Here is a 13,657-nt window from a genome sequence, read left to right as displayed (position 1 = left end):
TCGGGAGGGTGGGATGTGCCACTCCTCTCTCTTTGGGCCCACTGTAAGGCCTGTGCCCAGAAGGGCCCATAGGTACATCTGAGAGCCAGGTAGGTTGACAGGGCTGGAGGTGGCAGCACACTCACCCCAGAGCAGGGCTGCTCAGGGATGAGATCGCTTGCCTGGCACCGGAATTCCACGCTGCCGCTGGAGTCCAGCTCCACACTTAGCCTGCCCAGAGACAGGCACTGCTGGGGCAGCCAGGAGTCTGAGACTCTAGGCTGCTCCTCTCTGCCCACCTGGCCTCTAGCAGCCTTTCTCTGGGACCCCTGCTGGCTCCTCCTCTCTCCTATTCTGGCCTTTGGCTCCGAGAACCCTGTTCAGTTCCATCAGTGATGGTGAGGGTGCTTCCACAGGAGGACAAAGGGGGACGTACCCACAGAAGGACAGAGAGGGATGTGGTGGCCCAGTCAACTCACTGCGCACGCCTCACGTAGCCATGCAGGTCCAGTCTCAGGGGGCCCACAGCAAAGTCCTGCAGGCGACGCCTCCGCCCTGGAATCTCCCTTTCCACCTACCAAGCCCAATCCACCACATATCACTGATAGTCCTGGGCTGAGCAGGAAGCATGACACCCAGAAGAGGCCTTGGTCATGGTCCCCACCCCGGGTTGGGAGAGTCTCACCTCATTGTCCAAGCTCATATAGCCTAGGGCATAGCCAGTGCACCCAACCTTGTGTAGGACATCGGGGCTGAGCACCATGGGTGTGAAGGAGATGTAAATGGTGCGACTGCCACCAGCAGGGACCACCTGGCACAGACACAGTAGTCTCAGTACTAACTTGTGCCCACTGGAAGGCCAGGGCAGCTCCACAAGACAGCACCCCCTGCCTGACTCACCACTTGCTTGGGGCTGATACAGTACAGATGGTCAGAGGGCACCCCATCGTGCCCCTGCAGGACAACTGAGATGATCTGCTCTGTGTCTCTGATGGCAGCACGGGAGCTGCCCTCCACCTATTGCCAAGGAGTCACTGTCTTACATGGGCTCAGCTGGCCCTCGGACCACACCTCAATGGAGATGACGGCCAGCCACATCCTTTCACCCCTTCCACTCACTGACAGCGCAGCTACATGGCTGGACTCTGACACATTAGAGGGGCTTGAGGACCAAAGTAAGCTGACCTCAGAGGTCTCAGGGCATGGGAGCTCATTCCCAGCTTGGTCTCGCAGTGGGAAAGGTGGCCCATAAAACACCAGCAGCTCCAGCAGCCGGTCCTCCTTGTTTTCTGGAACATAGGTTTCCCAATCCAGGCGGATGTCTGGGCAGACATGGGGGAGAGGAAAAAGAACAGGGGGAAATAGACGATCTCCCTTGGGCTCCCATCTCCCCATTCTTCCATATTCAAGGTGTCTTTCTAATGCCATTTCTAGGCAATTTTTGTTTTGAAAAAAGTCTTCCCAGGCTTATACTGTCTTCATGTTCACATGCATGGACCCAGGCACTCTACTCTCTCCCCACAGCTTCCTGTCCCTCTTGTCTGTTTCGTGACAGGTTGGACCCTCCCATACCTTTCTTGCCCTCCATCCATCAGTCCCTATACTCTTTTACTTCCTTCTGCAGCCAGGCAAGTCTTAAGGAGCTGTGCTAGCAATTTTCTATATCTCTCCTCCCCTCCCTCCATCCTTACACATCTGGCAAAGTGTAACCATGAATGGAGTGAACTGTACTGTCCTTCTGGGCACTACTGGACAAAGTCCCCCAAACCAAACAGAATGCCACCTTATACCTCTCTTCCCAGCTTAAACTAGACCCCAACCCTCCTAACATGTACCATGACAAAATCAAGCTGTCCCTACTCTCCTCTGACACCTCTATCTGCCTCCTCTGTGCCCAGCAGTGGCCCTACCTCATCTCCCAGAAGTCCTGTACCAGACTAACACATCTGTGTACAACTATCCCATCTCCCCACAAAGTCTCGTGGACAACTGCACTTTCAACTAAAGATAGAGAAATTCATGAGTCTCGTGGACAACTGCACTTTCAACTAAAGATAGAAAAATTCACTACCACGAGTAGTGGTACACAACTGTAATCCCAGCCACTTGGGAGGTGGAGGCAGGCAGACTGCAAATTAGAAGACAGCCTGGGCAAAGGAAGTGGGGATACCCTGTCTTCAAAACATAAAAATAGATAAAATAAAAAAGGCTAGGGTTGTGGCTTAGGTGACAGAGCACTTGTCTAGCAAGCCCAAGGCCCTGGGTTCAATCCCCAGTATTAATAAAGAAAAATGTGCATGTTATCATGAGCCCCAAGGAAGAGAAGAGGAGCCAAAGAGAAAGCCCAAAGTAGAGAGAGGGAAAATAGAATAAAGCTGAAAAAGAAGGAAGTAGAAAAGTAAACAACAAAGTTAACAAATTGTAAAATAAGATGGAAGAAACATGGATTGACTGCCTATTTCCATTACAACAGAATGTCAGCTTGGGTTTTTCAAAAAGTTCAGCTGTCAAATCATAAAGGGTGAAAACAGGAATGGGTGAGGAGCTACCAGGTGAATACCACTAGGAAGACATGGAGGAGAGCAATGTTAATATGGGCAAGGTGGAATTTAAGGTCAGCAGCACTGAAGAAAAAGGGACACAGAGGACCACTACAGGATAAGAAAGGAGTAGATTTGTGAAGATCCAATGTCCAACTACATCTAACAATGGAATAGTTACAAGCATAAAGCAAAACTACTGGAAACACAAGGAGACCTTGATTTTAAAATATGGCTAAAGGATATACTACAGTACACTTTAAAAACTGCGGGGCTCTAGTAGCCAAAAACAAGTGTGATCAGAGAGTTGTGGTTGTGCCTTCCTTGGAATCACTTGAGGAGCCTAAAAATGACAGTGCCAAGCCCTGTCCCTGTCACTGACCCAAGTGGGTCCCAGCTTCATGATGTCTCAAGTACTACTCCCCAAAGGACTCTACTGCGGTCAGGCTGACTCTGCCATTTCCCTCAAGTCTCTGAGCTTTCCATAGCTCTTTCTGTAAACAACCTGTTACCATGCACATCCCCAGCCCTCACAGGTTCACCTTTCCTCCCAGATTCAACCTAAGTGCCTCTTCGCAGAGAAGCGTGGGCCTCCTCCATGGCTTCCTCCTGCACAGTCTTTCCATTCAGCCAAACTCAATGCACTCAACAACATACTGCAGATCTCTCCCCTAGGCAGAGATCCCTCTGTCTGGTTCCTTCTACAACCCCTGCCCCCTGCACAGTACCTGGTATGCAGCTCATGTACCATTGACTGACAGAAAGAGAAAGGGGTCCCTGAGGAGTAACCCTGATTATAGCAGGGCTCTGGGGCTCCACCAACATTGAGAAACCCAAGGTTGGGCAAGGGCGAGTCCTGTCCTCAAGAATGGAAGTGGCTCTACAACCCTGGACTGGTATGGCCACACACTTTGGCCCTCAGGGCCTCTCTCAGTAGCCATAGACCACCAGGACTCCTGGGTTTTGTTCACAGCTGTCAGCTTCCCCCAGCACCTCTTCTCTCCCAGCCAAGCTTATTGTCCCAATTTATCTCACAAGCATCTCACCACAGGGACTGGAGTTATTCAGGCGAAGGATCCGGGTGACTGTGTCTCCTCCAGACATCTGGGTCCCAAACCTAGAGGGGAGAGACCAGATATAACAGCCACAGCTAGCACATAACTCATAGGTAGGAAAACTTCAGGGAGGACTCCTGGGTGAGGGCTCAGACTGGAGGAGGCACTAGTAGTCTGTCTTCTCCCTGGCAGCACCAAGACCCAGGGCTGGGAGTCTTCCCCAGCAGTGCCTGATGAACTGTGTCATGAGACTGTTCCCTGCCCTGGCAATCTGCCCCATCCCCCAAACTGTGCTGATCAGACTGATCCTAGCTCATGTGTGAGCTCCCAGGTCTGGAGTTGACCTTGGGCCACACTGGCTGTTCTCTACCTCTGTTCCCCAAAAGCCCTCAGAGTTACACAGGCAGTGGCCATATCCTCTGAGGCCTCTTTCCTCTAGCGCTGCCCTGCCCTGGGGCCTTCTTGTAGGTGTCACTGAGTGGCCCTGGACCAGATGGAAAGTAATGACCTGGCATGGGTTTCAGGGGCCACCAAGGAGTAGAGGATGAGCTGAGGCTGGGGTACCTGATGATAGGCTCCTTCTGGAACCGGTCAGCGGTATAGTAGATAGTCCTCAGGGAGCTGATGGGGCAGCCCACCACTTCCATGTGCACTGGGATGACTGCTGGTGGCAGGTCCCCCACCTGAAAACATACCAACTGTTACCCTGTCACTGCTACCACAGCATTCCCTCCAGGCAAGGCCTCCCCTTGTCCAACCAGCCCAGAGTCCCCACAGCTTGGTCCCAGCTGGGCCCAGTCCCACTTCCTACTGTCCGACTTCTACCCCAGATAGCCCTGGTCCTGGGTTGCCTCATCCCCAGCCTTGGTTTCCCTTCCCTTCCCTGCTATGTCTACTCTCCTCCCAGCTTGCCACCGGTACTGATCTCCCAGCCTGAAGGTCTCTGGCCTCTCATAGCCCCTTTGATCAAATTTCTGTATTTTTTAATTGGAAAGAACTTTATCATTTTTCTATGCTAATTAAAAGTAATAAATAATTATGTTTAGGAAAAAATTGAGTGTAATAATCACCTATAATTCTATAACTAAGGAGGACTCACTGTTGCCATTTTAGTGTGCAGCAGACTACCCTTCATTGTGTCTATAAGACACAGACACAACTGGGCAACACACTAGATATGTTTCTCTTTAATAACCTCTATTTTCTTTTGACAATATAAGAAAATTTTGCTAATAGGTTTATGACAACACAGAATGGGCTTTACAGAATTCTACTGTTAAGAGACAAAGCCTAGTGGTTTTATCCTATCTTCTACTGGTGGACAAGAATCCTTAGATTGTTTCCTGTTTTCCCCTCTGTTATAAGCAATGCTGAGAAGAAAATGATGCAACCTAGCATGAAGTCATTTATTCACTAATCTTTCTTTGGGAACACTGTAAGTGAGTATTCAGCACATTCTCCAAGTGTTTCCAAGCTAGTTACTACCTCTTTGCTCACTGGACCCAAAAGCACCCTTCACCATTAACTTTAAATGTAATATTGACAAGTCAATATTTCATGGTAACTTTACTTTGTATTTCTTTAATTACTGGTGATGGTGACATATTTTTATGTTTAATGGCCATCTGGATTTGTCTTTCTTTGAATTGCCTACTCAAACCCTTTATCCACTGAGAATGCTTTATTCCTCCTTACTATTATTTAATTGCTCTTGTATTAACACAATCAATCATTTATCATACACCATACAAACACCTGAAAGCAAATATCTGCCAAATTAACTTGTTCAATTTACTAAGGACTTCATGAAAATCTTCTAGAAAACAATTGAACATTAGGATTGGGTATGCATGTTTCATCCTTCCATAGTGAGCTAGGAGCTCCTTGCTGGCATCATCTATCATTTTATTCAGAACTGGGAATCTGTACATAGTGGGGGCTAAGTGCACTAAGTGAAGGAGTAAATGAGTGGACCACTGGGCGAATGATAAGTGCACTGAGAGCTAGGCAAGACCATGACTCTGGGAGGCTGCTACTGTCCCGCCACTCCTACTCTTCTCTCCAGGTATTGAGTCCTGGCCTACCTAGACAGCCTGCTGTTTCCTCTGACTCTCTCTGTGGTCCCAGTGGGAAAAAGTCCAGAAGGTTCTACCGCTCATGAGGACTCCTCTGCCTGACATCTCAGCCTCAAACCCGAAGTTGCAGCTGTCGTGAATGCTCATATCACGATCAGTGGGCATCACCTTGCAACTTGGTGAGCTTTGAGAGGCTGAGGATCAGGCATCAGAGGAGAGGAAGTCAGACGGCACATGCCTGCCTGTGCACCCTTACCGTACAAATGAGGTTGTCCCAGTATTCGCCCCACATGTTGGCACAGCCTGTGATGTCAATGCTTAGCTGCTGATAGGGCTCCAGTGTGCCTTGGGAAATGTGGGAGAAAAAAGCAGCTCCTTTCCTGTGAGATAACATTCTTTCCATAAAATCTGGGGGAGAATCAAGAATGGGAATTTAGGGCCCTGGAGTTAAAAATGAAATTAAAACCCTCAAGTTTGCAAAACACTGCACCAAGTCAAGCCACCCTGCAGCCTCAACTTGGGCAGGAGGCCAGCTCAGGGGCCAGTTGCTCAGGGCTCAGCTTGGTCAGCCTCCCTTACCTCCTGCAAGGTTAAGACCCAGTGGGAGTCCTCCCTAATGAGCCACGACCCACCCCAAATCAAACACCGTGTGTGAGCCTGTGCCTGAGCAGGGAAGTGGCCTCATTTCAAGAGAGGGAGATCATCAAATAGAGAGCTATCTTGGGGACCTCACTGGGAAAGACACTGAGAGGAAGTCTCTGGTCCCTGACAGCTGTTGGCCCTCATCCTCAGAGCAAAACCCCAAAATCCCCACTCTGATGGCTCTTACCCAGCTGCTCTCGCTTAGCCAACTGCTCTCGGATCCGTGCAGTCTTTATGAGGGCAGGAGGCATGTCAGGGCTTTATAAATGGGGATAAAAATAGCATCAAATGAATCAAGCCTTTCCCAAGACCCCAGCCATGTTTCATAGTAACCAGTGTCCTAATAGGTGCTCAGGAGAAAGGTGACACTGCCTGCTTCTCCCCAGGGGAGAGCTGGTCAGGTCTCTTCACCTCCTTCTCTGGTCTGTGTCCCCACTGTACCCCTACATCCAAAGTATCCCCAGCTTCAGGTTGTTCTCTAAGTCACCTGCCAAGAAACCCAGGAGGACTCTGGGCAGGGATCCTCTGCCCAGGCTCTGGGCTCTGATTATACCAGATGCAAACCTAGCCCAGCATCTCCTGTCCAGACTTTGCAACAGGCTCATTTAGAATACCCTGCTACACCTCTCCAGTACACCAACTGGGTGCCTCAATAGTGACTGGGAGCTGGGCCCTGGTGGCTTACACCTGTAATCCTAGCTATTCAGGAGGCAGAAATCAAGAGGATCATGGTTCAAAGCCAGCCCGGGCAAATAGTTTGCAAGACCCTATCTAGAAAAAACTCAACACACACACACACACACACACACACACACACACACACACACACACAAAAGGGCTAGTGAAGTGGCTCAAGGTATAGGCTCTGAGTTCAAACCCCAGTCACTAAAATAATAATAATAAAGAGTAACCATGACTATAGGCATGCAGGCCAAACTGAAGAGAAGAGGTTACAATCCCAGCATCTCCAACAGGCCTACTCAGAGTCTGAGAGCCATATCCTCTCTGATTCCCCATGTCTACCTATGAAATCACAGACTTCCCTTCTCATGCCAAGTTTCTGGCCACCCAAGCTACAAAGAAGCCCAATGGGGTAAACCCCACCTGGCTACATGCACACTGGGAACTCACTCTGAAAGCAAAGAGACTTACAGGCTGGTCTTTTTGCTCAGGCTGTTCTGAGGGCTCCTGAAGTACTCAAAGTTGAGGGTGAAAGCGGTCTGTATTGGGGAGTGATTAGTCAGGATGAGCTGGCGATGCACACAGGTCCTCAGCAGCACCTTTGAGCCAAAGTCCAGTTGGAGCTCCTCCGGATGGGCTGGATACTGCTTTGTGCTGAAAACACTGCCCCATGCCCATAGGTATTATGTTATCCACCACACTGACCCTGCTCAGAGAGCTACCCTGAGTGGGGGAACAGGAGCTGTCCAGAAACCCAGCCTCACTCTTGACTCTCTCTACAGGGAGCTGCCAGTCCACAGACCAACCCTTCTTATTCAACCATGACAGAAAGAGAGGTCTTCAACTCTGCACAAACTGTTCCTGGCTGGGGGCAGGCTGGTCCCTACCAGTTGCTGGACCTCATATGGGAAAGTCCAAGGAGTCCATAGGCTTGTTCTTTGCCATTTCCTACCTGCCTGGACACCATGCTTACAAGCACAGGGGGAAGGACCACACAGAGACAGGAGAGGGATTTGCCCTCACAGACACAGTTGTGGCCTGCGACAACTCTGTGACCTTCTTTCTGCTGCAGAAATTGACTGAGAGGGGATTGGTACCACACTGCGATGCATAGTCCTTTGTGTGGCTGTTCCTATCCTAGGCTCACCTGCTATCAGAGCCCTCTACAGAGATGGAGATGGTCACTTCCAATCCCCGAGGCTTCCCAGAAATTCCCAGGGCCAGTGGTTTCTTCATGCCTGACACATGACAAGGGAGGGCCAGACCGGTCAGCTCTTCCTACAAGAAAGCAGTCCAAGAGTCAGACCAGGCCAGGATCTCAAAAGATGGGCCTAAGGCCTTAACGTCTGTCCAGGCTCATCCCTAAGGAAGGGCTCTCCAGTGCCTCAAGTGAATCATCCTGTTAGCCTATACCCAGCCACCAGAGACCTGGCCCTTCCTCTAGGTTCATGGTTGTCTGAATCTGCCACAAGTATCTGTGCATGCCCACAGGAAGGAAAACCCCTCCTTCAAGTCACGCTCTGGAGAGATGCACATGTTCTCTGGTGAAGCTGCTATCAGGGACAGCAAAGCCTTCCTGAGGGGGATCTGTTTTATGACAGGCCTGGCCCCTGTACCTGTCATCCTAGAGCTCAGGCTTATCTGGGTAATAAGACTCACTGTTCCCAAGTTTGCCAGTGAGGAACTGGGAGCTGAGTCTGCAGGTCTCTGCAAGGAAGAAGTTTCTCCTCACAAGAGAACCACAAAGTGATATCCAGCAACACCTACGTGCTGAATATGTTCCGTTTTGGTGGTCTCCCTTTGGGCCACTCTAGGGAGAAGCTCAGCTGGCCACCAGTGAGTCTCCCCCTGTAACATCCAGTACAGTGCCTGCCTTAAGCAGGAACTGTGCCCTGGATCACTGGGAAAACCGGAAATCTGCCCCAGGAGTGCCTGGAGAAGGCTAAAGTTGGTCCCAAAGAGGTCACTAGGTCTCAGTGCACATTCACGCCTACTCCAGGCTGTCTAGCCACGTGTCTGTAGAGAGTAGGCCCAACTTGAATAGGTACCCTAGTCCAAATGCAAGGAATCCTTTCTCCACCCAAAAGGAACAGAAGTCAGGTCTGAGGTAGAACCTTTCTGAAGATGTAGGTACCAGCTATAGGCAGAATATCTTTCCAGTCACTTGCCTGCACATCACTTTACTCACCTGGATATAGGTAGTCAACTCCAAGTTGAGCTGGCATTCCTCACTGGGACCCAGCAGGCCATGTTTAGGGGAAATTCTCACTGTGCAGAAGGCTGCTTGGTCTCCCAGGAGCTGGCAGACACATGGATAGATCTGTTATCTTTTCTGGAGTTATTAGAATTGACCAGGGCCCAGAGTATTTACCAGGGGCTGGCAAATTGGGACCCACAGCAAGATAGACAGGGTCGGGTGCTTCTAGGGGAATTCCCTAAAGGCAAGGCCATGAAAAGCTGGATCAGATGTGCTGTTCCTTTGGGGAGCGAAGCTTTTCTGGGCACTGTGGAAGGAGGAAGAGGCTATTGGAGGGAAGCTGAGCATCTGTTCTTGGGGGGATCTAGGGGCCACAGTATCCTCTATTGCTGACGGTTATAGATTACTGCCCAGGGATACAGGTTAACTCACCTTGCCCCAGTGAAACCGGGTGGGCAGAAGTGTACCATTGATGAGTGTTATGGTTGACTTTGTAGGCACACGCAGGTAGAGGTTGCTGACCTCCACCTGGCTGCTCTTCAGGTACACATGGGGCTCCTGTATCTCGGCATACACAGGAAGGTAGCTAGAACATAAGGGGGCGGGGAAGCAAACTGATCAGAATAGGAGAAATAAAACTCTTGATTTACAAATGACATAATGGTCTATGTAGAAAATCCTGAAGAATCTATATTTTTAAAAACTCAAGCTATGCTTTTATCAGATAAAGTAGACTTCAAACTTAAATTAGTAAGAAGAGACAAAGAATGCCACTTCATACTAATAAAAAGAACAATACATTGAAAGGAAATAATAAGTGTTAACTTACAAGCACTCAATGTTGGTACACCGAATTTCATTAAACATACACTACTGGACTTAAAAAGCATAGATAGACCCCAATACAATGATAGTGGGAGACTTTAATACTCCTCTGTCACCAACAGATAGGTCATCCAGGCAAAAAAAACAACAAAGAAACTTCAGAATTAAATGACATCACAGACCAAATGAACCTGACAGACATCTACAGAGTATTGATCCAGCAGCAGCACAATATACATTGTTCTCAGCACCCCATGGAATGTTGTCCAAAATAGATCATACCTTAGGACATGGGCTGGTGGAGTGGCTCAAGCTGTAAGAGCACCTACCTAGAAAGTGTGAAGCCCTGAGTTCAAACCCCAGTGTTGCAAAATAAATAAATATCTTAGGGCACAAGCAAGTGTTAACAAATATAAGAAAATGGAAATAACCCCCCTGCATACTGTCAGACCACAACAGAATAAAACTAGAACTCAACAACATAAGAAATAGCAGAAAATACTCAAACATCTGGAGACTGAGCCACACATTGATCCATGGCCAGTAAGTCATCAAAGAAATAAGGAAGAAAATAAAAAAGTTCCTAGGATCTAATGAAAATGAAAATTCAATCTACCAGAACCTATGGGATACAGCAAAGGCAGTGCTAAGGGGAAAGCTTTGAATGCCTACATTAAAAACACAGAGAGACCACAAATAAATGACCTAATGCTACATCACAAACTCCTAGAAAAACAAGAACAAACTAAACCCAAAACCAGCACAACAGAAAAAAAATTTTAAAAGGCAGAAGTCAATAAAATAGAGACCAAAAAAAAAAAATCATACAAAGAATCAACAAAAAGTTTAAAAAACTAAATAAGATTGATAAAACCTTAGTGAACCAGACTAAAATGAGGAGGGAACAGACCCAAATTAATAAAATTGGAAATGAAAAAGGAGTACCACAGCAAACACCAATGAAATCTAGAGGATCATTAGAGAATACTTTGAAAATCTGTATTCAAATAAATTGGAAAATCTAAAAGAAATAGATAAATTTCTAGACACATATGGCCATCCAAAATTGAAAAGAGGATATAAATCACCTAAATAGATCTATAATGAGTAACAAAATTAAAGCAGCAATAGTATCCTAAAAAAAGAAAAGTCCAGCACCTGATGGATTTTCTGCTGAATTCTACCATAACTTTAAAGAAGTAATGCCAACACTCCTCAAACTTTCCCATGAAATAGAAAGGAAAGGAACTCTGCCATACTCATTCTATGACGCCAATATTACACTCATCCCCAAACTGGACAAGGACACAACAAAAAAAGATAATTATAGGCCAATCTCTTTAATGAACTTAGATGCAAAAATTCTCTCCAAAAATACTGGCAAACTCAATTCAACAACATACCAAGAAGATTACTCACCATGATCAAGTCAGTTTCATTTCAAGGATGCAGGGATGGTTCAACATGTGCAAATCAATAAATGCAATACAGCATATAAACAGAAGCAAGACCAAAAATCACATCATCATCTCAATAGATGCAAGAAATGCCTTTGACAAAATTCAACATCCTTTTTTGATAAAAGCTCTGACGAAAGTAGGAATAGAAGAATGTCCCTCAACATAATAAAGGCTACATATGACAAGCATATAGACAACATCATACTAAATGAGAAAAAACTGAAACCATTTCTTCTAAAATCAGGAATAAGACAAGGGTGCCCACTCGCTCTACTCTTACTCAACATAGTTTTGGAATTCCTAGACAGAGCAATAAGACAGGAAGAAGAAATAAAAGGAATTAGAACGGGAAAGAAAGAAGTCAAACTATTCCTATTTGCAAATGACATGATCTTATACCTAAAAGACCCAAAAAACTCCCAGACATCACAAACACCTTCATCAAAGTAGCAGGATACAAAATCAATATACAAAAATCTGTAGCCTTTCTATACATCAACAATGAACAGACTGAGAAAAAATTAAGGAAAACAATTCCATTTATAATAACCTAAAAAACATACCTAGGAATAAACATCACAAAGCAAGTGAAATAGCTCTACAATGAAAACTATAAACCACTGAAGAAAGAAATCAAAGTAGACATCAGAAGATGGAAAGATCTCTTATGCTCCTGGATTAGCAGAATTAATAATGTGAAAGTGGCTATATTACCAAAAGCAATTGACTTATTCAATATAACCCCATCAAAATTCCAAAGACATTCACCAGAGAGCTTGAAAAATCAATCCCAAAGTTCATTTGGAAGCACAAAAGGCAGTGAATAGCCAAGGCAATACTGAACAAAAAGAGCAATGCTGGAGGTATCACAGTAACTAACTTCAAATACTACTACAGAGCCTTAGCAATAAAAACAGCATGGCACTGGCACAAAAACAGACACAAAGACCAATGGAACAGAATAGAAGACCCAAATACAAATCCAGACAGCTACTCCCACCTAATTTTCAACAAAGGTGCACAAAACATACGATGGAGAAAAGATAGCCTCTTCAACAAATGTTGCTAGGAAAACTGGATATCTGCATGCAGAAAACTGAAACTAGACCAATGTCTTTCACCCTATACAAATATCAACTCAAAGTGGATGAAGGACCTTAATATAAGACCTGGAACTTTGAAACTAGTGCAAGAAAGAGTAGGAGCATACTAGGCATAGGCAATAACTTTCTAAATAGTACTCCAATGGTTCAGCAACTGAGAGAAATGATTGACAAATGGGACTACGTGAAACTAAAAAGCTTCTGCACAGCAAAGGAAATGATCACCAGATTGAAGAGGCAGCCCACAGAATGAAGAAAATCTTTGCCAGTTATACGTCTGACAAGGGATTAATAACCAGATTATACAGGGGGCTTAAGCTCTCAAAGAATCAATGACCCAATTTTTAAAATGAGCAAATGAACCAAACAGAGCTCTTTAAAAGAAGTACAAATGGTCAAAAAACACATGAAGAAATGCTCAACATCCCTGGCCACAAAGGAAATCCAAATCAAAACCACATTAAGATTCTCCCTCACCCCTGTTAGAATGGCTATTATCAAGAACACCAACAACAAATGTTGGCGAGGATGTGGGGAAAAAGGAACCCTCATACACTGCTGGTGGAAATGTAAATTAGTACAACCACTCTGGAAAACAGTATGGAGGCTCCTCAAAAACTAAAAATAGAACTAACATGTGATCCAGAAATACCACTCCTAGGCATAAACTCAAAGGAATGTAAGTCAAGTTATAATAAAGACACCTACACACCCATCTGTGTAGCATTATTCACAATAGCTAAGCTATGGAAACAGCCATGATGTCTCACAACAAATGAATGGATTAAGAAAATATGGTATTGGGGCTGGCGGAGTGGCTTAAGAGGTAAGAGCACCTGTCTTGCAAGAGTGAGGCCCTGTGAAGCAAACCACAGTGCTGCCAAGAAAGAAAATATGGTATTTATATACGATGGAATTTTATTCAGCCATAAAGAAGAATGAAATTGTGCTGTTCACATGTAAATGAGTAGAATTGGAGAACATCATCATAAGTGAAGTTAACCAGGTTTAGAAAGTCAAAGATCACATATATGGTGGACACAATACAAACACAAACATATATATATGTATTTAATGTTTCCAAAAGTGGGACTGTTAGA

The 13,657-nt window shown here is 46.0% G+C and overlaps 1 protein-coding gene across 4 annotated transcripts in view; it reads right to left on the bottom strand.

Moving 5' to 3' along the window:
• Positions 1–13,657, bottom strand: part of Dlec1 (DLEC1 cilia and flagella associated protein) — a 54,091-nt gene that overhangs the window by 5,060 nt on the left and 35,374 nt on the right. For 3 of the 4 annotated variants that reach the window (XM_074060018.1, XM_074060019.1, XM_074060020.1), the window contains 13 exons: positions 9,602–9,755; positions 9,161–9,271; positions 8,120–8,250; positions 7,444–7,635; positions 6,479–6,549; positions 5,906–6,057; positions 4,139–4,257; positions 3,566–3,636; positions 1,165–1,301; positions 880–996; positions 665–790; positions 459–553; positions 126–210 (listed from right to left, as the gene is read on the bottom strand). In XM_074060018.1, the coding sequence (XP_073916119.1) occupies positions 126–210; positions 459–553; positions 665–790; positions 880–996; positions 1,165–1,301; positions 3,566–3,636; positions 4,139–4,257; positions 5,906–6,057; positions 6,479–6,549; positions 7,444–7,635; positions 8,120–8,250; positions 9,161–9,271; positions 9,602–9,755 (1,561 nt within the window). The remainder of the gene's footprint in view (positions 1–125; positions 211–458; positions 554–664; positions 791–879; positions 997–1,164; positions 1,302–3,565; positions 3,637–4,138; positions 4,258–5,905; positions 6,058–6,478; positions 6,550–7,443; positions 7,636–8,119; positions 8,251–9,160; positions 9,272–9,601; positions 9,756–13,657) is intronic. The other variant, XM_074060022.1, reaches the window with a different exon arrangement.

This window comes from Castor canadensis, chromosome 17 (assembly GCF_047511655.1).
Source record: "Castor canadensis chromosome 17, mCasCan1.hap1v2, whole genome shotgun sequence".
In the NCBI taxonomy this organism is placed as follows: Eukaryota; Metazoa; Chordata; class Mammalia; order Rodentia; family Castoridae; genus Castor; species Castor canadensis.
The sequence above is the reverse complement of the archived record's forward strand: the minus strand, read 5'-3'. Positions and strand labels throughout refer to the sequence as shown.